This window comes from Haliotis rufescens, unplaced genomic scaffold (assembly GCF_023055435.1).
Source record: "Haliotis rufescens isolate VD_foot unplaced genomic scaffold, xgHalRufe1.0.p SCAF_3, whole genome shotgun sequence".
NCBI lineage: Eukaryota > Metazoa > Mollusca > Gastropoda > Lepetellida > Haliotidae > Haliotis > Haliotis rufescens.
In genome coordinates, this window is record NW_025964001.1 from 18,136,049 (window position 1) to 18,162,600 (window position 26,552).

At 39.2% G+C, this 26,552-nt stretch overlaps 1 protein-coding gene across 21 annotated transcripts in view; it reads left to right on the plus strand.

The window, feature by feature from the left end:
* The window catches only part of LOC124137024 (ryanodine receptor-like), a 206,631-nt gene extending 180,693 nt beyond the window's left edge, over positions 1 to 25,938 (plus strand). For 18 of the 21 annotated variants that reach the window (XM_048403847.1, XM_048403861.1, XM_048403852.1 and 15 more), the window contains 23 exons: positions 892 to 971; positions 2,894 to 3,055; positions 4,504 to 4,660; positions 6,212 to 6,310; positions 7,226 to 7,308; positions 9,003 to 9,032; positions 11,803 to 12,003; positions 12,716 to 12,910; positions 13,213 to 13,315; positions 13,473 to 13,555; positions 13,798 to 13,897; positions 14,620 to 14,706; positions 15,228 to 15,608; positions 16,428 to 16,546; positions 17,130 to 17,190; positions 17,796 to 17,942; positions 18,708 to 18,839; positions 19,610 to 19,658; positions 20,020 to 20,127; positions 20,318 to 20,382; positions 20,932 to 21,032; positions 21,839 to 21,890; positions 23,560 to 25,938. In XM_048403847.1, the coding sequence (XP_048259804.1) occupies positions 892 to 971; positions 2,894 to 3,055; positions 4,504 to 4,660; positions 6,212 to 6,310; positions 7,226 to 7,308; positions 9,003 to 9,032; positions 11,803 to 12,003; positions 12,716 to 12,910; positions 13,213 to 13,315; positions 13,473 to 13,555; positions 13,798 to 13,897; positions 14,620 to 14,706; positions 15,228 to 15,608; positions 16,428 to 16,546; positions 17,130 to 17,190; positions 17,796 to 17,942; positions 18,708 to 18,839; positions 19,610 to 19,658; positions 20,020 to 20,127; positions 20,318 to 20,382; positions 20,932 to 21,032; positions 21,839 to 21,890; positions 23,560 to 23,661 (2,697 nt within the window). In that variant the 3' untranslated portion in view covers positions 23,662 to 25,938. Of the gene's footprint in view, positions 1 to 174; positions 255 to 891; positions 972 to 2,893; positions 3,056 to 4,503; positions 4,661 to 6,211; positions 6,311 to 7,225; positions 7,309 to 9,002; positions 9,033 to 11,802; positions 12,004 to 12,715; positions 12,911 to 13,212; positions 13,316 to 13,472; positions 13,556 to 13,797; positions 13,898 to 14,619; positions 14,707 to 15,227; positions 15,609 to 16,427; positions 16,547 to 17,129; positions 17,191 to 17,795; positions 17,943 to 18,707; positions 18,840 to 19,609; positions 19,659 to 20,019; positions 20,128 to 20,317; positions 20,383 to 20,931; positions 21,033 to 21,838; positions 21,891 to 23,559 lie in introns of all 21 variants that reach the window. The other 3 variants (XM_048403848.1, XM_048403867.1, XM_048403855.1) reach the window with 2 other exon arrangements.
* The last annotated feature ends 614 nt before the right edge of the window (positions 25,939 to 26,552 follow it).

The following is a 26,552-nucleotide window of genomic DNA, read 5'->3' on the forward strand; positions in this document are numbered from 1 at the left end:
TTTTTAAATTTCAGATGTTAATAAACATGCTTTTTTTTAAGAAGTAAATGTTTCAGATGTAATGTATAATGTATGAGATCATGTTTTCATAAACATGCCTTTGAAAATATTTTTGTTTTATGATGTATACTTTATTTAATGCAACATAAATACTTTATTTAATGCAACATGAAGGAATTTGATACAAATCATGATGGGTACATATCTGCCAAAGAGTTTCGGAAAGCCCTGGACAGTCAGAAAGCATACACACGGTTGGTACTCCTTGTAACATGAACTTACCCCGCAGACCAGCCATAGTTGCAGCAAGTGTAGAAGTAGCCTACAGCAGGGACCAGTCTTAACACTCGACCATCCACCATGCAGTGCATACTGTGTAACAGTTCTTAGGGCAGTGGGTAGCTTCAGGGTTAACTCAACCCACTGGAGGTCTGGGTTTGATTCCCAGAAAGTGTGAAACCTCTGCTATGAAATGGTAGAATAGTGCGTTTTGATATTCTGGGAAGCTGTAGTGTGTGTTTTAAAAATAACTTGTTTCAAAATATGAAATAGGCTTGAAACAAGAATTGTCTTCGGTTAGCAAAAAAATCATTGGATACCTGGAAAAAAAATGTTTTTTTATTCCCTCAAAGTTGTTGAGCTTCTTCCTTCAGAGAAAAAAATGTCTTGACCAAAAATAGTATTCTGTCTGCTAACAAAATTCTCTCCTCCATCCTCCATTTAGTGGTGTCTTTTCATTTCATAATAGGAATAAGGTGATGTATTTCTATGTATCAATCCGTGGTGTTGGTTCTGCTGCTGACTACTGACTCCACTTGTTACACTGTGGCTGGTCGGGGGGAGAATATTATATTGATTTCTGCAGTACCATGTGTGTGTTTTTGTCTATAGGAGTTTGATACCAACAATGATGGTTGGATATCACATAAAGAATTCCGACGGGCTCTTGAGTCCCAAAAGTTCTACTCGGAGTAAGTCAGCATGAGTGTGGGGTTTCATGAGTGATGTTATATTATCCCTGATGTTATATTATCCCTGATGTTTTATTACCTCACCCTCATTTACTAGTCTAGAACCTTGTGAAAAACATAAAGATTGACTCAACCTGTCAAGAGATCATGATCGACATGTCCGATGTTTCCTATGTTTGCTTTGAGTTTCAACCTGTATATGTATATATACACACACCTGGAAAAATGTTAAGCAACATTGTAATGTATTTCCTTAAAAAATACCGAAAACCATATTATTTTGTAATTTTATGATCGAACACATTTATTTTTGTGTTCAAAGTGACATACTCACATTTAATACATAAAATGAAATGGATGATCTGATGAAATATTTTGTGACTGTTTCTGTGACAACCAGGGCACTGTCTTGTATCAACTCAGTTGTTTTGTGGACATTTTGAAAATGAAATCAATGTCATGGTTGATATTTCCAAAAGGTTCATGGAACCTTCGAGATATATGGAACGAAGCATGGGTGCTTATATTGTTTCCAGGTGCACATTACCCAGTTTGCAACAATGTTTCTACTGATGATGCAGGTTGTTGTTGCAGCAGGTGCAGAGCTGTGCATATTGCTGTGGTGAAGCTTAACATGCTACCCAGTTTTAACATGTTCTTTGGATAATGCTGTTTTCATTGGCTAGGATCAACGTAGCGCTAAGATCGCATTGTGGAATGGGGTCCTAGTCCAGACTCTATTAGTTACAGCCCACTATGATAGAGCTGGAGTATTGTTGAATTTGGTTTTAATAAACAAAAAACAAATCATGTAGACATTTTGCTCAATGAGGATAAGGTGAATGCATGGATGGAATGAGCTTGTATGCCTCACTCCCCAGTTGTTCCTTTTGTGTATACAATGGTGATCGAGTAGCTCAGTGGTTAAAGCATAGGTTCATCATGACATAAACCTGAGTTCGATTCCCCACCATCCTTGTTTATCTAGTGTATTATAACTCCATTATGGACCCTGGACTCATTCCCTACCATCATTTTGTTTTGTCCATGTCGCTGAGTGAATGACTCAATGCTAAAAATAGCCGTCCAATCATATTACTCTTTTAGAGAAATTCTGTGCTAAGTTGTGATAGGAGAGACAGAGATGCTTACATGTTAGGGTAGTAAACAAGTCTGGGGTACATATAATAATAGAATCAGGATATGATTAACTGGATAACTGAGGTGTATTCCTTACATGGGTACAGTATGTCATGCTCTTTCTTGATGCCCCCTGCCATTATATGACTGGATTAATGTTAACTGTTAACTGGTTGTCAAACTCATGTTACCCAATCTAAAATGTGTGGCGCCTTACCAGAAAATGTTTTCCTTTTTCTGATTGTTTGGAAATCCATTGAGCCCTAGTGGATCAAGTTGTGTGTTTTCAGACAGAATCACCAAAATACCCATGGAAGTTGAGTCTGTGCAATGCATGAAACAAAAATGGTTTTGTGCTGAATCATATTATGCTCTCCTGGCTGATATATATTGTTTGGTTTTGAGCTAATAGTGTGACCAGTTATTGTGTTATATATTTGTACATACTACAGGGTTTTATGTTTGCATGGTATTAAACGTTCAAGTAGACTCTAACTTGTATGTACTCATGTCAAACAACTGTTTATTATTGCAGGCTGATCTATTGCTTAAAGTCAGGGTGAAAATATACTATGAATTGTTCGTTAAGTACGTGGCTGTATAGGTGTTCATTATTGTATAATTCAGCTGCATGATAATACATTCTTCATTTAGATTTGTGAGCTTGCAATGCTGAAAGTTTATTAAAGGATGGTCTCTCTCCAAACCAGAGCCCTTTTAGATATTGGTACTTTGTAGTTGAGCTCGCAGGAAAGTTATTTTGAATGTGACTCTATTGCCAGGGAGGAGATTGAGTACATCATGATGTGCGTTGACGCCAACCATGATGGCAAGGTGGACTTCCATGAGTTCACAGACAGGTTCCACAACCCCGCCAAGGACATCGGCTTCACCATGGCTGTCCTGCTCACCAACTTGTCAGAACACATGCCCAATGAACCCAGGTCAGTACTGGATGGACACTGGTCAATGAGATCAACATAGATCATTACCACTACTTTAGAGCCTGCAATGCCTTTTCTTATTCATTGTTATTTTGTATATTTAGCATTTGTTTTTATGAGATGAATCCCAGTATTGAGCCAGGGGCTCGGTGGGCCAATTGTCTAATTCCTACAATTCGCTGGGCTGAGTTGTGCTTCTTAGGCCTATGGGTGTGGGTTTGAATCCCAGATTCACCCTGATCATGATTCTTGGTTTGTCAGCGCCATTCCTGTGCTTATGGGTTTTACCAAGAGTCTGCGAGTTGCAACAATTGGGGCTACCCACCATATCAATCTGACACGCAGTAATGTAACTGAAATACTTTATGAAGTGGTGTGAAACCAAATACGCTTGAACAGTATGGAGGCATACCTGACTAAGCCTTGCTTTCAATGTGGGATTCTGAAAGATGTTGAATGTGGGATGCTGTAAGATGTTGAATGTGGGATGCTGTAAGATGTTGAATGTGGGTTGCTGTAAGATGTTGAATGTGGGATGCTGTAAGATGTTGAATGTGGGATGCTGTAAGTTGTTGAGTGTATGATGCTGTAAGATGTTGAATGTGGGATGCTGTAAGATGTTGAATGTATGATGCTGTAAGATGTTGAATGTGGGATGCTGTAAGTTGAGTGTGGGATGTAGTAAGATGTTGAATGTGGGATGCTGTAAGATGTTGAATGTGGGATGCTGTAAGATGTTGAATGTGGGATGCTGTAAGGTGTTGAATGTGGGTTGCTGTAAGATGTTGAATGTGGGTTGCTGTAAGATGTTGAATGTGGGATGCTGTAAGATGTTGAATGTGGGATGCTGTAAGATGTTGAGTGTGGGATGCTGTAAGATGTTGAATGTGGGATGCTGTAAGATGTTGAATGTGGATGCTATAAGATGTGGGATGCTGTACGTTGTTGAGTGTGGGTTGCTGTAAGATGTTGAATGTGGGATGCTGTAAGATGTTGAATGTGGGATGTAGTAAGATGTTGAATGTGGGATGCTGTAAGATGATGAATGTGGGATGCTGTAAGATGTTGAATGTGGGATGCTGTTAGATGTTGAATATGGGTTGCTGTAAGATGTTGAATGTGGGTTGCTGTAAGATGTGGGATGCAGTAAGATGTTGAGTGTGAGATGCTGTAAGATGTTAAATGTGGGATGCTGTAAGATGTTGAATGTGGGTTGCTGTAAGATGTTGAATGTGGGATGCAGTAAGATGTTGAATGTGGGATGCTGTAAGATGTTGAGTGTGGGATGCTGTAAGATGTTGAATGTGGGATGCAGTAAGATGTTGAATGTGGGATGCAGTAAGATGTTGAATGTGGGATGCTGTAAGGTGTTGAATGTGGGATGCTGTAAGGTGTTGAATGTGGGATGCAGTAAGATGTTGATTGTGGCGGAATGTTTCCTCCTCCAGACTGGAGCGTATGCTGGAGAAGGCACGCAGTGTGCTAGACTACTTCACACCCTACCTGGGCAGGATCGAGATCATGGGCAGCGCCAACAGGATAGAGAGAGTGTACTTCGAGATCAAGCAGTCACATATCGACCAGTGGGAGAAGCCCCAGATCAAGGTATGGCTCAGACAAACAGGCCCTTTTACAAGACATACATGTACAGTTGACTCTCAGTGGTCCATTAGTTTTGTATTTGTTGAATCACTAATCAGCTGATCCTATTTCTATCAAAAATGGAAAAATAGACATTTTTATCCCCCCTGCATATAATGTGGGGGAATATAGCGATCAGCCAGTCTGTCTGTCCGTCTGTCCATCTGTCCGTCCGTAATCATTTCCTTTTCTGGGGCAGAATTCCAAAACCATTCAGTGTATTTGATCGAAACTTGGCAAATCTATCAGGCACATAATGAAGTGGTGCCTTTTGATATTTTTTAATTTTTCTAAAAAAAATAATTTTTTTTTTTATGGAATGAAGTTGGACATAGACTCAATTGGGGATGGGGTTCATTTCCGGGGCAGAATTTGAAAACCATTCAGTGTATTTGATCAAAACTTGGCAAATCTATCAGGCACATACTGAAGTGGTGCCTTTTGATATTTATTTTTTTACAAATTTTTATTTTTTACAATTTTTATGGAAAGAAGTTGGACCTAGACTCCATTGGGGAACGGGTTCGTTTCCGGGCCAGAATTCGAAAACCATTCAGTGGGTAAACAATGTATGCTTCTTAAAGAACATTCAACTGTTGACTCATTACATACAGAATTGCACTTTTACTAGTGGTTACTTTACAGACAGCTGCTGGGGGGATATGTCATCTTTCTGATGACTCTTGTTGTTTTTTTCGCTAACATGTCAAACACATTTTTGTCCCCTCCTCAGACATCAGACTTTGGTTGAATATGTGGTCAGGCATATAAAATATAATGGCCTGAGATAGACTGGATAAATAGGTGACTTTTTAAAAGTTTTTATTTATCATCATTTCACACTTTAGCTCACAAATATTTTCAGATAACTAGGTGCATTCACTCCGGGTCCCCTGATCACATGAAACTGAAAATTGTTGTGTTGACGATCTGGTGATGGATCACTTCTCATTGGCTGTGGGGGATTATCGACATACCCGTTCATAACAATTCTTTGCTGATACTTATTGCCGATTGCTGTAAATAATATCTATTAGTGAAAGACAGGTGCAGACAGGTTAGAATTGGCCTTCAGCAACCCATGCATGTCATAAGAGGCGATCAACAAGATTGGGTTGTCAGACTTGCTGGCTTAGTTGATGCATGTCATCGTACCTAATTGTGTAGATTGATGCTAATGATGTCAATCACTGGATTGTCTGGTCCAGACTGTTATTTACAGATTGCCGTCAGATAAGTGGAATAATGCCGAGTGTGGCATTAAACAACAAACAAACAAACCAAATGTTTGAATTAGGGATTATTAAATACTTTTGACTCTGTCCTTTGAATTACAACTAAATATTTGGATACTTATTTAAAAAATTGGATAAATTTTGATGAACCACACTAGTCGAAATTTTGTTTCTTCTGTTGGGATAATGCTGTAATGTATTTGTTTCAGACATGGCCCTTACACAGTAGTTCTTTGAAACGATATGAAAGATTGTGTTAAATGTATGTTTTGTGTTGTAGGAGTCGAAGCGGTCCTTCCTGCACAGTGTGGTTAATGAGGGAGGCGACAAGGAGAAGCTGGAGAGCTTTGTCAACTTCTGTGAAGACACCATCTTTGAGGTGGGTGGTGTAAAGCTTTATTGGTAAATCTGGGGACAGGCAGAGTTGACCTGGATTTCAACTTCTTTACTCTTTCAACGTTTTGGTACAGATTCTAATACCTCTATCAAGCAAGTGATCAACGACTAGGTAGGACATGGTTATGAATCTAAGATTACATATACACAGATTAACAAAAGCATCAACAAATGGTGATAAATGTTGATCCTACAGCTTCTAAAGCGCCTCTTAAAGATCAAGAGTTCGCCATCTTTGAAATGCAGAACCAGCTTAGATCGAGAGGTGAGACTCAATCACAGAGAGAGACTCGGTCACAGATTGAGGTAGAGCAGAGCTCCAGATAAGCTTTTTGTGTTGTGGGTATTTTACCCATGTATTTTAAAATCATTGGGTATCAGTAATTCTATCTGCGTATTCAAATTTCTGTTACCCACTAGTTTTTACACATGTGGGTATTTAAGTTAAATATTTAAAAACACCATTCATCTAGTCCCTGCAAACTGGTGTCGTGTGGGTTTGAGAGCTTTATAGGACTCAAAAAATACCACGATACTTCCACAAGAAAGTGTGATGGCAAATGATCGTGATGTTACTGTCATCGTGGAGTTTGGCAAGGTTGACGGAATGCTCGTTTATAATTTCAAAATAAGTTGCTGATTTGCTATTAGAATACGCAGGGTAACTTCACAATATTTTGATGATACGCACAAGTTTTATTTTTGTAGCGTATCTGTAATGTTCGTTGCGTATTTGATACGCTTGGATTATATTTTACTGCGTATTTCTGCATTTCTGATGCATATTTCACGCCGATACGCAGCTTATCTGGAGCTCTGGTAGAGTTTAGAATCTTGTCTTCAGCTGAAGATTGGGTCATTGGGACTGTGACTGACTGTATATCTGTGTCTGTATCAGATGCAACACGCCACCAGCATCAGTGCCGAGGAGCAGAGACTGGCGGCCATGAGGAGTGGTGCTGGCATCTCAGGGGAGGGAGGGTAAGTAACAGACTCTGTACCAAGACGGACTCCAGGCCACAAACAGGGCTCAGTATCCCACGATTGTCATATAACAAGCACCACATATTGTGATCCCTGTAGTAGCTTATAGTGATGGCCTCCCTCCACAAAGTGATCTTTGTGCTGTGGATTTTGCAACTCAATATCAAGGGAAGAGAGTTCTTAAATCTGAGATAAATAAGGTAATGGAGTTATGGCATTTGAAGTGCTATGACAGTCTAAGTCTATCATAATGTAAGGGAGTTACAACAGGTGTAAATATTTGATAATGTAACAGTGTAAGATTTAATTCTGTTACCAGCACTGGGTGCAACCTGGCAATAAAAGTTACTTGCACTTGCAATGTTTCAGCTGCACTGGTGCAGGTTGGATATTGTGAAATCGATCCCTGTGTCAGGGAGTTACGGCAGTTATAGGTCTATGTTAAGATATGAGAGTTGCCAGTCACAGTACTAAGATCTCTTTGTGGAATGAGACAATCATCCCAAGGTACTGCCTTCTTAAAGGCATAGACGAGATCTCCCATCTTCAGCTGCTCACTTGCCTGTTGAAGCCCCCAGTACAGGTTGCCTGGCCCCATTGCCACTAGTGCTAAGGTTGGAGTCGGACTCAAAGTTTCAATACTAGAAATAGCCATGCAGTCAATCACATTAATGAATCAAAGCTATTCCATATTACTGTTGAGAGAGATGGAGATGGTGACATCACTGACTGGAGCTATGGGTCTGGGTATTTTTCATGACAAAATGGATATAAGTAAGGATAAGATGTATGGACAAACAACTTCTTTATTACAATTAAGAGCGACATTTCGGCGTAGGCTCTGAAACCCTTGTCAAGCAAGTGATGTTCATATTATGGTTGACAAGCATATATACAAATATGAAGTATAGTGTTAATACAGTTGAGTAGATTGGGATGTAGTTACACTGGAGTGGAGAAGCCTGTCATGTACACAAAAGGGTTAATATGAAGCCAGCAGTATGAACAAAAGGATTATGACTTGATGGTATGCAGAGGGTATGTAATAGCATTAATCACAGATGATTGATGGTTCGAGTCTTTTCATGTTGATGGCTTCTTGTAGTTTTTCTGATTTTGAAGTCTTTGAGGTTGGTGGTGAGGGCTTTGACTCTGTCCCACTAGATGCTGGATCTACTCAACTGTATATTTTCCATACTTAGTACTTCCAACTTCTAAATGCCTTTCAAAGAAGGAATGGATACATAATATCCTGGATAATATGGAGATTCTTGAATGGATAGTTTATTATTTATTTTATTTGGTATATTATTGTTTAGGTATTGTCATTGAGCTTTTCTAGTATCATCGACTTAATCGTATGCCACATTTGTAGATGTGTGTGTTAACATACAAAATGTAACAATTAACTATCTGGATAGTTTTGATCTGTCAACCATTCATATTTAGATGGTGTGAATAATGAAGCGAAATAATCATCACTGAAAATAACAACAGTATCATTGTGATTGTTAGCTTAGGTTATCATTTTGAATGGCGTGAGATACTACTGTCAAATAATATTTCATTTGAATTATTATTGTATTGCTGTTAGTTTAGTGTGAATATTTTTTGTTTAGGCATGATTTGGTTGTAGGTGTGTGTGTGTGAACGCTTTGCATTTTGTTGTCATTTGTGCCTTCAATTTTCAGTGAAGAGCAACGGCCTAAGAAAAAGAAAGGGTGTGGATTATCATTTATTTTCTCAGCATTAACAAAATACTAACACATATTTTAAACCCACGTTCAAAGATTATCTATTTCGGGGATGTATAATTAACAAAAAAATGGAATGAATTCTCAATAATATTGAAGTGTATTCACTATCTCAAGATCTTAAAAGATATATTGCACCCATGAAGATCCAGGGTAGAATAGGTCTTGTGAACCTATGCTTGCTGTGAAAGGCAACTATGCTTGTTATAAGAGGCGACTAATGGGATCGGATGGTCAGGCTCGCTGACTTGGTTAATGCATGTCATTGTATCCCAGTTGTGTAGATCAATGCTCGTGATATCAATCACTGGTTTGTCTGGTCCAGACTTGATTATTTACAGACCACCATCATATAGCTGGAATATTGCTGAGTGTGACATTAAAAAACAAAAACCAACAAAGGATATATATGGTGCCAACTGTAGCATGAAAACATCCAGAATACAGCCTCTCTCTGTTTTCTATATGACATTTTATATGCATCTTCCTGAGGCAAGTGAGTTAATTGAATATAAAAGTCCAGTTTCCACCCTTGCCGAACTAGGCTGGTATTATGGAGTTAAACTTTGGCTGGGCTAAAGAGTCTATGCATAGTCCAATCAAAATCGCGCACCGAAATCGAAATCCGGTTTGTAAAATGTTGTGCAGATTTCTGTCGATTGTAGGATTTGCAAAGCATGTGCACCACCAACTCGTTGTCAACAGATATTTTCCAAGTCTTTTCATGTTTTTAATCAAGGTGCTCACGTGATTTGATGCACTTCGCTTTGTAAGACCCGTTTTATCACAATATAGATCTTGATTATCAATCAGATCGTTTTGTCTGGGCGGCACCATTTTGTTTGAAACAAATGCAAGTGGTGTGGTGGTGCTTTGGTCGAGCCCAGGAATTCCAGCCTAGTTCGGCAAGGGTGGAAACTGGACTTTTATAATCAGTTAACTCCCTTGCCTCAGGAAGATGTTTTATATGAAGCTTGTGGTGTATTTACATGTGGCCATTGTCATGTGACTTGCTAGTCACTTGTTCTCTCATGGTGCACTGATGCTGTGCATGTGTACGTTTGAATGACAATAGTGTGCAGGTGCTCTATGACCTTCTCTCCTTAACCAACAAAATATCTAATCATCAATACTTTCCAGGGTTGTATGCACCATGTTCCACCATCATCTGTGATCATGTATATCGGATATGCAGTGTCGTGGCTGCTTTTAACCAACAAATCAACCACTGTCTGGTTCCAATGAGCGCTCAATTTCAATGGAGAAATCACTCGAATATGTTGCTTTACTTTGGAATGAACTGATTCATGTGATTTTTCATGTTTCATTTTATGGTTAATAAATAACTTCTCTATGATTTTGCATAATGACCTATGGATGCATGTTCAGAATGGCCAGTGAATTCCTACCTCAGAATCAGCTGCAACAACAATTGCATGATGTCATGATAATGGCTTAAGTCACACAAACAGTAAAATTTCACTTGCAATTGTGCTGCAGCCTTGTGTGAAGGAAGGCTAATTTGAATTGCATATAGCATCGTATCCCTGGGTGATGGAGGGAAGTAGTGTACACACACTGAGTATTGATGATTCATCTAATGCAGACCATATCTTATATCCAAAAGAATTCCCCTAGGGGATTCCAGGGCAGGTGTGGCCTCTGTTATGCCATACATATTGTGTGAGTTGACTAAATGTGAATTGGGTGGCTACAGTGTGTGACTTGACTGTGTCATCATGCCCTGATATATTGGGATTGTTACTTATGCTATCAACCACTGATTTGCCAAGGCCAGCCTCAATTATTTATCAGCCACTGTGATATAGCTGGAATATTGCTGGAAACTAACTATCGAAAAAGAACACAGATGTTTAAAACATTTTTTTGCTTTAACATTGCACATGTTATTTGCCTAACAACTAACATGTGTTACAATGATGTTTCCTGGTAACTAACCATTGTAAGTTCTTCATTGTGTTAGTCACTCATAATGATATATAAATTAAATAATAAAAAATGTCTTTGTTTTGTACATTTTAATAATCAAAATGAAGATTTTTCTATTGTAGTGAATAACATTCTCAAGATTATGATCTTGATATATAGCATAGAAACTTTTGTTTGAATGGATGTTTATATTTTCAATATTACTTTCACATGCTGAGATTGCCTGCTTCTGCATATGGAAGATCATATCATAAACAAGTGACATTTTACAAAGTTGATTAAAATTAAAACATCCATCTTCATTGCTTTGCTACTAATTTGAAAGAGTTCAAAATAATAAAATAATTTTAGCTTAGCTGCTGTTCTATTTTTTCATCATTTTGTTATTTAATATAGTGCACATGGAATGAGTAGTAGGTTTTCATTCTTGTCAGAATATGTTTCAGATTTGGTTGATACACACAGCCAAGTGATATCTTGAAGGGAATGCATTTAAAATCCACTTTAGACTTACTAACATTTTGAATTTATATTTAACTGCACAGAAATATTACTTTCATATCTTTCCATTAAATTTAACATGCCTTTGAAGCTCTCGACTGTATTAGATGCAGATTTAACTGCCTGTTTCAGTGAGGATAGAGAAAGAAAAACCCACATCTACTTCATATAATTTCTGATTGAATTATCAACATATTTGATCAAGAATGAAAACCTTGGAGTTCCATACAAGTTTCCTATGAATGATATAAATGTTACTATAACTTCCCAGCCTGTCTGTCCACAGTGTGTTGGAGCCTGTGATCCTGACATACCGCTTCCTACGGGAGTCCCTTGGTGCCCTACTGTCCTTCATGACCTGGTCCAACATGAAGAAGACCTACAAGACGGTGAAGAGCATGACCTACTGGCAGCTGTTTGTGGCTTCGATCAAGCTCAGCTTTAAGACAGCCTTCATGCTGATCACTCTCTTCTTCCATATCTGCTGGTCAGTACTGTGTCACTCTGTCAGTCAGAATACTTCAAGTTCCACTCGTTGGTGGTCACTTGGTTCAATACAGAGGACATGCAATGTTGTTCACCATGTTGTTCACCATGCCATGGTGTCCCATGACCTTGTCTTGGACTGAAACTTAATGGTGTCCCATGACCTTGTCTTGAACTGAAACTTAATGGTGTCCCCATGGCCTTGTCTTGAACTGAAACTAAATGGTGTCCCCATGACCTTTTCTTGAACTGAAACTTAATGGTGTCCCCATGACCTTGTCTTGGACTGAAACTTAATGGTGTCCCATGACCTTGTCTTGAACTGAAACTTAATGGTGTCCCCATGGCCTTGTCTTGAACTGAAACTAAATGGTGTCCCCATGACCTTTTCTTGAACTGAAACTAAATGGTGTCCCCCATGACCTTTTCTTGAACTGAAACTTAATGGTGTCCCCATGACCTTGTCTTGAACTGAAACTAAATGGTGTCCCCATGGCCTTGTCTTGAACTGAAACTAAATGGTGTCCCCATGGCCTTGTCTTGAATTGAAACTTAATGGTGTCCCCTTGACCTTGTCTTCGACTGAGACATTTATTAGGAACCAACCAGAGTAAGAATATGGGGTAAGAGAAATGGTGAAAGCATAGGGTAAGAACACTGAGGGGATCCTGACCCTACTCTCTATGACTGATCACTAACTCATGTTACTACAGGACACTGATGAAGTTCCTCATCAACCTGATGATGGGCGACCGCACAGTGGATGATGGCAAGAAGCCTGAGACTGAGAGCGCCATACCCCTCCCTGTAGGTCCTCTAGCACTAGCTGCCGCTGGGATACCGCCGGACGACACGAGGGAGCCCAATAAACAAGCTGCCCCAGCTACGGCTACTGTGGACTCCAATCAGTGAGTACTGTTGCTATCATGACATTCACTATGTTTTGCTGAAAACGTTGAGTACATAGAGAGTGTGTCCTGTATGATGAATGCTATGACAAGTCAATATGTTTGTTAGCCAGTTGAATTTTTGTTTCCAATAACTGGAATATTTGAATTGGATATTGTAACTAGTCTGTCAACCTTTGACAAGAGAGTGAGTTGATCTTGATCAGTTAAGCTTCCAATTATAATGTGAGGCCTTACAGTGAAGAGATACTCCCTATACATATGCTTCAAGTTTATCATGACCGTTGTGATCTTCATTACAGAAATATGAAGCCGGGAGAGAAGCAGGCCACTGCAGCAGCAGCAGGAGCAACAATGGAGGCCACGATGCAGGAGGAGACCATGGAAATGATGCAGACTATGGAGGTACTGGTAATGGGCAAATACTGCAGATTCCATGTAATACAGCAAATTCCTTTAAAAATGGCCAAAACGTTTTCAGTACTTTTATAAAGAATATGTCTGTCCTCTTTTGGGATTTATTTTTACATATTTGTTGTCTGCAACTGTGTTGTGTTTGCAGGTTGAGGAGGAGGTGATTGTATACAAGGAGCCAGAACCAGTCGTGGCGCCACCTACAATACCACAACTATCAGACACTACAAAGTGAGTTATCCCCCTTACCTATTCCGACCTCCTATCTGGTCTTGCTGTAATGTTATTTGTCATGTAAGATGGTCTGAGATGGTGTTCATTATTGTTACTGATATCTAAGTGACAATTCATGTAAATGGTATTGATCTGACACCATGTTACTATGTGTCACAATGACCCTAAGTTTCTGATACCTGTTCCACTTAACCTCCAAGTATTGACATGAAGCTAAAGCTGCAACTGTTTGTCCTCAGCGGTGTCCCACCCAGCATGGAAGGGGGCGAGAAAGAGGGTCCCACAGAGGAGGAGGCAGGAGCAGAGAGTCAGGAGTTCGACTACACCAAATACATCCTCGTGAGTTACATTAACCCTGTGAATACAACACTCAACAGTTTGCTTCGGCAGGGATTTTAATGCACTTGGTTTACAAATATGAAACAAAATTGCAATTGTGAGAACATTTTCCGAGTCTCCAGCTAAGTCTGCTAACTAAATCTGTACTGGAATAACTTTACTAACAGTTGTTAAAGACATCAAATAAATGTTGTTGTAAATGTTTATTTGTCCTAACCATTTTGGAAAAAGAAACTGTAAATCAAGTGTTTAGTATAAGACTCCTCATTCTGAAAACTATTAGTCTGTGATTATGGAATCAAGCAAGGCAGGTGTACATAAAAGATGACACTATGATATTTTGTCTCCAATCTTTAAGTTGGGATTCACAAGGTCAGTCAGTATATGCTGCACTTTTATCCCTTGAATTGTTCATAGGCATTACTTAGAAGTTGACGGATGACAAAGTGGACACAATTTATGGATAACAACTTCTTTAATAACTGCGAAGGCGATGTTTCACTATAGATCCTTAAATCCATTCTCAAACAAGATTTGACAACGGTATAAGGATTGCTTGACAACGGTATAAGGACCTATACCGAAACATTGCCTTCACAGTTATTAAAGAAGTCGTTATCCATAAATTGTGTCTACTTTGTCTTGATATTGTTTCTAAACTGATAAAAAGGCTGAAAGCCTCTCAAGTCAGATCATAAATGCATGTTTTTTGTATGTTTCAGAGCTTGTTTGCCAGGAACTTTTACAACTTCAAGTACATTGCCCTTGCCCTAGCTTTCGCAATCAACTTTGTTTTACTTTTCTTCAAAGTAAGTACATTTTCTGATATCAGATTTAGACATGAATGGCAAGTTGCTCTGAACTGAAGTATCTCTTCCTTCCGTGTAGGAGTACTCAAGCCATTGTAACAGTCTCAGCCAGGTCCACATGGGGATCTTTGTTAACTGGGATTACCTTGACCTGTGGGAATTCTGGGTTAGAGTAGGTCCTCGGCAATGTTAGACATTGCTCATAATAATTGTCTGGTCCAGCCATCATATGGTAAAAGATGTTTTAGTCCCTAACTTGATCAAGAAATGATATTTAAACTCTGGTGGACATGAATATTGTAATAGTGTATTTGGATGTACAAGTGCAGGCCTTCTGACCATGAATAAAAGAAAGAAGTTTGCAGTAAGTATGTTGTAGGCATTGGGTCAAACCATCAGCCTTGAAAAGTGTGATCACTGATTTGAAAAGGCTTTTAAGTCCTCCAAATGGGTGGCCTGTACCATGTTGGATATTTATTCGATTCAGCAGATCTGTAAATCTTTGCCATTGAACCTTCCAGGTGTCCAAGTCCCCACAACTACTTGCTGATGCTGCTGGTGCAGGGAATGACACAGATGCTGCTGCTGGTGGGGCCGATGACGATGATATTCCGGAAGTGATGTTGATTGAGGGAGACTATTCCTATTTGGAACCAGTGTTGCGTGTTATAGCAATATTACACACTCTGGTGTCGTTCTCCATGCTGGTGGCCTACTACTGCCTCAAAGTGCCTTTGGTTATTTTCAAACGGGAGAAGGAGATTGCCAGACAGCTGGAGTTCGACGGCTTGTATATAGCAGAGCAACCAGGGGATGATGACGTCAAAGGTCATTGGGATAAACTGGTGCTCAGTACGCAATCATTCCCGGAGTCGTACTGGGATAAGTTCGTGAAAAAGAAGGTGAGTGAGGGCTCCTTAAGAATAATCAGTGATCATATGATATCGGGTCTCTGTGATGGGTTTGAGGAGGATTGTAATGATACACTTCATCACGATACGATATGTGTCATGATATGGTACGCGATTTGATACATATCTTGATAGGGTGGTCACAATAATATACGTGAAGTGATACATATTTTGAGAGGAAAGTCACAATACGATACATATCTCGATACGAAGGTCATGGTACGATGCATGATAAGATAAATAAAAACTCGATATTTGCTATGCTAGGAGACATGAGAGGGAACGAGTAGAATCCAATTAAAATGTGGTGGATTTGATTTAGATAGTGAACATCTTGATTGAGACCTCTTGCAAAACCAGCAGAAAATAATATATTCTAATTAATTTTAATAAAATTTTACATTTTCTTACATGTCCCCCTTATATATGCTTGTATCGCTTTGTATCAATACATGACCTTGTGATGTGATGTTCATATTGTGGCACAAAGTATCTCGATGACCCAAATGTTCAGTGAGTCGTTACATCCCCAGTAGCGTGTGAGCGGGTTAAAATGCAGCGTTGATCAGATCAAAGATAGTTAGTGTGGTAAATCTTGGACACATACCCATGATCAGCAGATCCTGCTAAGTAGGGGACACGACTCTGCACAGTGACACGTGGTGGATAAGCCTCTGGTCAGCAGCTCCCTCCGATGTCCAATGAAGTAGATATGACACAAGCTTAGTTTGAAGGATTGTTGATATGGTCGCACAATGGTATTACCACTAAGGAATGTTCTGGATGTCAAATAATGGTATGTGTTGGCAGGTTCGAGCCCGTTACGCAGAGCAGTACGACTATGAGCAGATCAGCAACTTGTTAGGAATGGACAAGGCAGAACCTGTTGCAGAAGACAAAGATGATAAGCCAGGATACCTGCCACAATTGTAAGTACCTCTGGTGTAGAGGAGCAGGCATTTTTCACATATTTCACTCAACAGTCAGTAAGGATATTTCCTGTAAATGAAACTGTTCTCACACACTTCCAGCAGTTCTAAATTGCCGTACTACTAAAAAATAAGAAGACCTTTTTATGTCCCATTCTACCACTTGAATATATCTCATCCACCCTGGAAAAAAAGAGAAGAATTTTCTGTTCAAATTGTGAACCATTTTGCACATATCTTAAACAACAGATTTCAGTTAGTTCTACTCTCAATCAAAGGCATGTTTGTTTTATTGATATTTTTAAATTTTCTCCTGACTGACCACTTCGCCTGTGCAGAGATGAGAAACACTTTTTTGACTAATTGATAGAACTTTAATGTTAAATTAAGCCTTTTCAGCTGTTAATCTATTGCTATATTTTCCCAGGTATTTGAGCAGTCATTTTGTTGTTAGTATCAGTTCAGACAGGATATGGTATTATGTGTTCCCTGTGTAAAGGATGATGGCAGTCGAGGTGTCAGGGTTACTCAGTAACATTGGGATGTGTGCAAGAGTAACACTGTTACAATGATGCTGTTTCAGTTTGAGGACAATGGACTGGCAGTATCAGATCTGGAAGTGGGGAGTCATCTTCACTGATAATGTAAGAGTCTGTTGTATCTATATATACTACTAAAAAGAAAGGGGGCACGGTTTGCCCAGTCGTCTAAGGCGCCGATTTCTGTGCAGAGTTGCATCCCTTGGGCATGCCAGAAACCTATGATTGTGGGTTCGAATCCCGGTTTGCCCCCATTATGTTTCTAGGTTTGTCAGCACCATGCCAATGCTCGTGGGTTTCACCGAAGTGGTAAGTAAAGGTCTGAGACCTGCATCACTTTGGGCTTTCCTCCCACATTAAGCTGACACGCCGCAATATGACTGTAATACTGTTAAAAGCAGCGTTAAACCCAACCCACTCACTCACTAAAAAGAAGTTAAGGATTACACGGTTCTTTCGTATGACTAATGGCATGGCATAGCAGATTAACTATAGTAATATGAAAGAATCAGGTGTTCCTGAACTTTTTTTGAGTGGTATATCATCACTAATGTTATTAATATTAAACATTTTTATTCATGTTGGATTTGAATTATGATTATTTTTTTAATATATGAAATAATTGTTTCTTTTTGACGTCATCCTTTTAAATACAAGTGTGAAGGTGACCAAGTGGAAACTGTCTGTCAATTCAATGTTCTTTGTTCCAGTCTTTCCTGTACATCGCATGGTACTTCCTCTTCTCAGTGATGGGCAACTTCAACTTTTTCTTCTTTGCTGCCCATCTGCTGGATGTAGCCATCGGCTTCAAGACACTGCGAACCATCATGCAGTCAGTCACACACAACGGGAAACAGGTAACCATTGCTTGTAATACTGACACTCCGAACCATCTTGCAGTCAGTCACACACAAGGGGAAACAGGTAACCATTGCTTGTAATACTGACACTCCGAACCATCTTGCAGTCAGTCACTTACAACGGGAAACAGGTAACCATTGCTTGTAATATTGACACTCCGAACCATCTTGCAGTCAGTCACACACAACGGGAAACAGGTAACCATTGCTTGTAATATTGACACTCCGAACCATCTTGCAGTCAGTCACACACAACGGGAAACAGGTAACCATTGCTTGTAATATTGACACTCCGAACCATCTTGCAGTCAGTCACACACAACGGGAAACAGGTAACCATTGCTTGTAATATTGACACTCCGAACCATCTTGCAGTCAGTCACACACAACGGGAAACAGGTAACCATTGCTTGTAATATTGACACTCCGAACCATCTTGCAGTCAGTCACACACAACGGGAAACAGGTAACCATTGCTTGTAATACTGACACGCCGAACCATCTTGCAGTCAGTCACACACAACGGGAAACAGGTAACCATTGCTTGTAATACTGACACTCCGAACCATCTTGCAGTCAGTCACACACAACGGGAAACAGATAACCATTGCTTGTAATATTGACACTGTGGTTCAGGAATGATGTTGCTGGCCACAGTTGTTCTTTGGCGAAAATTTGTAGAATTAACATGAAAAAAGCAGTGTTTTGTTGTTGACAATGTATGTTTCTGTAAGTGACTGTTGACAATGTTATATGTTGCAGCTGGTGTTGACAGTGATGTTGCTGAGTGTAATCGTGTACATCTACACCGTGATAGCCTTCAACTTCTTCCGCAAGTTCTATGTGAAGGATGAAGACGGTCAGATTGACTACAAGTGCCATGACATGTTGACTGTAAGTTTCTGCCAGGGGTGGACAAAAACCTCCACGTCTTACATCCTGAAACCTAATGACAGCAGCTACATATCCTTGTATCCTTTATCACGTACCAATCTCTGACAGTGAACCTGTCAAGATGCGGCATAGAACTGATCTTCAGCAACCCATGCTTCTTATAAGAGGAGAGAGTCTCTCACTGGTCTTCAGCAACCAATGCTTCTTATAAGAGGAGACTAACAGGATGGGATGGTCAAGCTTGCTGACATAGTTGATGAATGTCATTGTTTCATAACTATGTGGATGGATGCTCATAGGTCGATCAGTGGATTGTCTAGTCCAGACTGGATTATTTTCAGGCTGCTATCATATAGCTGGAATATTGCTGAGTGGCATTAAACAAACAAACAAACAAACAGACAGTGATATGTCTCAGCACTTTACCAGACAATCCAACAACATGGGATTCGGAGACTGAATAAGCCCCAAGTATCCCATGCTTGCATAAGAGTTGACTAAATGAAGATTGGATGGTCACAGTGTGTGGCTTGACTGATTGTGCAAGTTGTTGCTCATAATATCAACCACTAGTTTACCGGATTAACACTTGATTACCATATTTACTAGACCATAGTGCACACCCAAGCATCATGCACACCCCACTCTAGGGGATGCAGTATTTGGGGGGAAAAATGATCTGCAAGCTCTTGTGAGCTCTGATATTGCTGAGTGAGGCATAAGATGCCATTCACTCTTCCTGAAACTACAAAGGTTCTGTTTTATTTCAGTGTTTCGTTTTCCACTTGCACACTGGTGTACGAGCGGGTGGTGGCATAGGTAGGTAGTCTTCTCATCGGCCTCAAACATTATGTCACCATGTTGTATGTGTGTGTAAAAATCCTAAAGCTTTATTTTAGCTAATCAATGGCCAGGATATTTTAGCTCATTTGAGGATCACCTTAGATAACCCTTTCTGTGCAAAGATGCATATATCACCACAGGTGTTAAGAGTGAAAACATTCGCGCTTCTTTAGCATTTGACTTAAATCCCGAGGGAGCAATTGTATTTTATTATTGTGTGTGTTTGTTTACACCTGAGAACTAGAATGACAAGTTGGCATATTTGTAGTATTTGTAATGTCAGTGTGTTTGTTTTCTGGCGTATTTGAAGTTGTTAACTGGGAGTTCGTTGCTGCAGGTGACGAGATAGAAGCAGCTGACGGGGATGTGTACGAAGTGTACCGTATCCTGTTTGACATCACCTTCTTCTTCTTCGTCATTGTCATCCTCCTGGCCATCATTCAGGGTAGGTAACTGCTGTTGGCAATACAGCCAGATGTGAGTGCAAGTGTAGTTTGCAATGGTTTATTGTGAAACGCTGCACTCAGCAATATTCCAGCTATAAGACAGCAGCCAGTAAGTAGTTGTGTCTGGATCATACAATCTTGTGATTCATATTTTGAGCATTGAATTACACATATTGTTTGTAATTTTAGGTTTGATCATCGACGCCTTTGGTGAGTTGAGAGATCAGCTCGAGCAGGTGAAAGAGGACATGGAGGTATGTAGCTGGTTGTCATGGAAATTGACACAAAACTATGTACCGGTAAACAAAATTATAAGGAATATTATAGATGTTAAGGGTAGTTTGTAATCGGGCAGACTATGAAGTAGTTACAGACTTTGCTTATAGCACTTATATCCTGAAATACACATCTCCACAGGCTCCTGTATCACTTTATATATACTACTCTAAAGAAATAAAGGCCCATCCGATTCTTTCATATTACTATAGTTATAATTTATAGTGAAGACTGAGCACACTATTACATGACAATTTTCCTTTTCCCCCAAAATATTTGGGCCTAACTTGTTTTGTTCAGTATATAAGGAACCCATTGGGGATATGTTTTCAACATAATAACACAACTACGCACTTGTAACTTGTTGGCATTAGTCACCTGTTGACTCGTGACCATGTGTCCTGTCTTTCCAAAGTGGTGTATCCACGCCTGGAAGATGCCGACATTTTCCAGTTTATAAAGCAGTAGCTGTCAGAAATTCACTTGGTGTACCAGCACTTGGTAATTTTTATGCTGTTTTCTTTCAGTCCAAGTGCTTCATCTGTGGCATAGGGAAAGAGTATTTCGACAAAGTGCCACATGGGTTTGAGACCCACGTACAAAATGAACACAATTTTGCAAACTACATGTAAGTAATTAGTCTCTCAAAATGTCTCCTGTCTTCCTGACCAGGACAGCCCAGTGAATGTTTGTCTGTACGTGTGTGATGTTTCAGGATTATTATACCCCTGACCTAAGGGCAGGCGTTTTATATTTTTCGGATTACGGACCCGCCGACTCTAATTTTTGAGAAAATTAGAAAAAAATAAATCAGATTTCCATTTTTTTCCTGCCGATAGCCACGTAGTCAGTTATTTTATTTGTTATCATCACCTTTTAATAAAAAACATGAATTTACCGTTGTAAACTAGTAAAGAGATACATAATTGATCTTTGTTGATCTCGAAGCCGAACATGAATAGCCTCCCTTGACAATTGTCTGTGTTGTAAATGGTAGAATTTTTAGTGTTACAAGGGGCTTTATCGTCACAAATGGCAGTCTTTTGAGCACAGAATATGTTCATAAAGTATGCCAGAGGCATTCTGCATTAAAAAAAATGCAACTGGCTTCTTCTTTTTTCCTCCTCCAACCCTGGACTTTGGGCTGAAAAATCCGTAATCCTAAAAATAAAAAAAGCCTGGCCTAAGTGATGATAAAGCAGTTGCATGTGTCATTAGTCTGCACCTTTTAGAATCATGTACATCCTGCTTGTCACATATGGAACAAAAGCATCATCACAATTCACAGATATATTTTAAGTGAAATATTGTGCGAGACAGTAAAGATGTGGCTGCCTCCAGACTTCCATTAGGGTAACTCATTGTGAACAGGCTCAGTTATGACGTGACAAACATGCTGAATCGCCAATAATCTGTATGTCCGTCTCTCCCCAGGTTTTTCCTGATGCATCTCATTAATAAACCGGACACAGAATACACGGGACAGGTGAGTTGCAGTAGTAGATATACTACTCAAGCTTTGATAGGGAACATCCTATTAGTCCATGATAAAATGTACAGTATATATACAACTCAAACTCTCATAGGGAGCATCTCAAGAGTCCATGATAAACCGAGCAGGGTTAGGACATCCATTATGTTTAATTTTTCTCACCTACATGCACAGCTTGAGAAGGACAGCAGAATTAACTACACAAAATTAGAATGAATAAACTAGACCTTAGATTTAGAATAAGACTATTATATATACACAAATGTGTGCAAAAGGAAACAATTTTAATCTCGAAAGTTATGAATTGTGAACTTTGTCCATCACATGCTTATTGAATGGTTATTTTGATACATTGTATATTCATTTTGATATATTCATCATACAACAGTTTCTGTATCAGTGTTAAGCTTAAAAGATGGAAAAAGTGGAGTGCTTACAAGACGAGAAAAAAAATAAATATTAAATGTATGAAAAGTCATGACCATTCTTAGAAGATGAGATACAGCAAGGATTTGGGTTCTGAAATGTGATGTTTGTACATTCATGGGCCAGAGCGAGATATCATTCATACCCTAGCAAGAAATTATGAACATATTTTGAGATGAGAAACACACACAATATACAGACTTGTATGGTTGTAGAAAAAGTATGAAATATGTGTGGATCTCAATCCAAGGTTCATCGGTTTCTAAGTGATCTTTTCAAATATTTTCAAATATCGGTGTAAAATTGCAGAGTAAATGATATGTGGTTTGAAGGTCAACCTTTTCATTGAGGGCACGGGTGGCCCAGTCGTCTAAGGCGGTGCAATTCGTTGTGCAGAGTTGCCTCCTTTGGGCACACCAGAAACGTATAATTGTGGGTTCAAATCCTGGTTTGATCTGATTATGTTTCTAGGTTTGTCAGCACCATACCCATGCTCGTGGGTTTCACCGAAGTGGTAAACGTCTGAGACCTGCATTCCTCCCACATCAAGCTGACACGCCGTGATATAACTGTAATATTGTTAAAAGCGGCGTAAATCCAAACTCACTCACTCACTCACTCAACCTTTTCATTACCAGTCTTAAGGCTGTACTTTATTTTATAAAATTGGCAAAACATAAGAAATAAGTCATCAGTCATAAATATGATATAATCTAGAGTACACTGTTCGCTAAGTGGATAATTCCAAAAATGAAATGGCATTAGCTCTGAAGTATGGAATGGCATAGATATGAAATAACCTTATATAATTGGTTACCGGTATGTTTTAACGTAATCACCAGTGGATTGGGAGAACACGTGTGTTCAGCTGATTGCTATTTCCGGCTAAGTTTACAAGACAATACACACAATAATCTTTATTACTGCATATAAAACAAATGTCTAGCATAACGAGAAATACAATCAAAATGGTAAATCATCATGATTAGTGATGTTTAATTGCAAATTTCCCATTTTCATTGACAAAGTTGATTAAAGCGGTGGTTGTTCACATGAAGCAATACAATGTATATATTCTTTACCAAGAGAAAAAGCTTGATGAAAGTGTAACCCATACATAAGCCGACACCTTTCTACAGAATCTTTTTTCTGGTCCTATAAGAAAGTGAAGTCATTGGACTATCATGTCATTGTAATTTCAGTGTACTTGTATTATACCTTGATGTCTCCCTTCCAGGAATCCTATGTGTGGGAGCTGTACCAACAACGCTGCTGGAACTTCATCCCCGTTGGAGACTGTTTCCGCAAACAACACGAGGATGAGGTTTCTCCGCACTAAAACTGTCAGTGAATCTCAGACTCTTGAAGTCAATATCTGTGCAATAAGAGACAATCACAATGGCCAATTTCAAGGAGAATACTTTGTTCTGATAATAAGGCACCAGATTCTTTAGTGCTGATAATATGGACTACATGGAAGGAGTTGGTTCCATATTCTTGCGAGCAGGATTAACATGGAGTGATAATGTCCCTCCTGTGGCTGATAATGTGAGAGAAACATTACTTGTGCCAAAGACACATGAAGAGAATGTGGATTATCTTGTTTCTTGTACAATAATTTATTGAACACTTTGTCGATATAGGCAAAGACGAACTGCCATTGTGTACGAAAGAAATAATCCTGTTTTCTACATCGTATTGTGTACATTACATGTAATTGAAAGATAAACCATGACAGTTGAACTGACAATTGAACTTTTGTAAATTGTAAATGTTTGTACATTTTGTAATATAAAAGTTGAGATGTTAATACGCAACTGTAAAAACGCAGATCAGCTTGTACAGTAAACATAGAGACCTCGTCTGACCTCGATAGCGCCGAAGGTTCGTGTGACCAACTGTTCTGTGAGTATTGTACATATTTGCACCTTATGACTACAACCAGAGCTACAAGGTATAAACCCAATTTGTGACAATAACATACTGATTATGGCAATGCTGTTATCTAATAACACTTGAACTACTCAGTGCTGTGCCTTTCACTGAAGGTGACGCACAACGCGCGGACTATTACGATGAGGCGTAGACAGTGTGCTAGAAGAGTGTTCTGTTGTTATGTAGTTAGTGCAGAGATGCCAACCATTATCTTTTTACCGGAATTATGATGATAATTTGTCCCATGTTCATTCATACATTAAAGGGAAATGTGTCTGTCAGTACAATAAAGGAAAAGATATTACAAAGAAATGTTATTGGCACAAAAATATTTTGACTCACATGGTCGCAGTTATATAGAACATGTTAGCTTAAAAACCCACACAATAAGTAGATACGACAATGTGTAAGCCAGTTATTTACTATGTCGAAAAATATTTTTTCCAGTGTAGTGCATGATATGAGAAAATCACAGGCACTGTAGCGTAGTACAATCTTGTCAAGTTTACAGACGTTTGGAATGTAAAAGATAATCCAGTCAATCATGCTAATGATAATTGCTATATTCATAGGGGGGAAATAAGTTATGTTATTCCCCAAGTGACCCAGATATTCTTACCGCCTCTATTTAAAACTGGCATCTCTGTTAGTGAGTGAATGACATTATATTCTAGTATGCAGCAGTGTGAGTCCATCCAATGTTTATAAATACACTAATTTGATGGAGATACGTGATTCCTATTGACTGGAGAGAAACTGATAACAGTGATTTCACTGGCAATCAAACATTACTGGTTGAAATTCATTTGATTGCTAGGATGATTTTCAGAGGTTTGTGTAAAAGTGAATTGGCAGTTTGGGAACGTTTGTCAGTTTGGAATGTTGTTTTCTCCAGTGAATACTTTTGGTAATATGTACAGTATAAATACACCAAGTTGTGTACAGTTTACATCCTTAACACTGTTGTGTGCGTTTGTACAGCAACCTCATATTCAACTTCATCATAGAGTTCTAGGTGCTGAGAATGGCTTGTGTTGGAAGGTTAAAGTGTTGAGCACTTGCCTTTTGAATGTAATTTATTTCTATTTATTAAAGGGTGTATGCATATTCACCAGTAACTTATTGTGGAGAGTTGATTTGCAAAGTGCAATAGCGTGTCCATATAGTTTTCTTTACTAGTTGTTTTTTAGCGGGCTTCTAGTATTGAATCAAAACGTTTTATATCCAGTTTTCTTTTACACCGAAATCGAAGTAGACTGCATCATAAATCTATTTTTCATATGTGCAATAAGTTAGCGTGGACTGCTTTACAACTGTTGATATATTTATATTTCTAGTCTTTTGTTACTTGTCATTTGATATTTGGATCTTGTACATTTTTCAAGTTGTTGTTTGGTGGCGCTGAAGGCAGTTGGCTGTATTGTACACTAGAAAACAAAGGATCTGTTTTGCAGTTTCAAAGCCAAATTTTGTAGCTTCTCGACTTGTCAAAAAGGCAGTGTATGTCTGCGAGGATGGTCTTCCCCACTGGTGGCCCCGGCGAGTTAGAAATCTGTGTGTGTGCTATGTATTGTTTGCCTTCGTGTCAGCTGGAGTGTTGCACCCAACCTACACTTTCTGGGAACCAAACTCTTTTGGTTTGATTCAAGAAAGGTTTGAATAATAAAGTTTGAAAAATATACATATGTCTTTGTTTTGTTTCGGTTTCTATATGTGAGTTCAGGTGTTTCCTATCCTGGAAAACAACCCTTGCACTATGACTGTTGTCTGTGTTAAGGTATAGGAGTTACGATAAGATCTTAGCGCTAAGATCGCTTTGTACAACGGCGCCCTAGTGGTCTGGAAGTAATCTGGACCAGGCATACTAGTGACTGAAAGCGACCTGTGAAGAATGGGTGAGAATTGGTCTTCAGCAACCCATGCTTGCCGTAAGAGGTGACTAACAGGATTGGGTGGTCAGGCTCACTGACTTGGTTGATGCATGTCATCGTATCCCTATTGTGTAGATTAAAACTCATGATGTCAATCACTGGATTGTCTGGTCCTGACCCGATTATTTACAGACCGCCGTCATATAGCTGGAATGTTGATGAGTGCCATAGCAGATTGCCATGACATTGGTGAAATATTGCTGCCTGTAGCATAAAACAACATTCGCTCACCCTCTGTACACATTAGTTATGCATTCATTCCATAGTACACCTCACATTTATCTACATCGGTCTTTATGGGGGCGGTGAGGTAGTCAAGTTGATAAAGAGTTCGCTTGCCACACCTAATGCCCAGGTTCCCTAC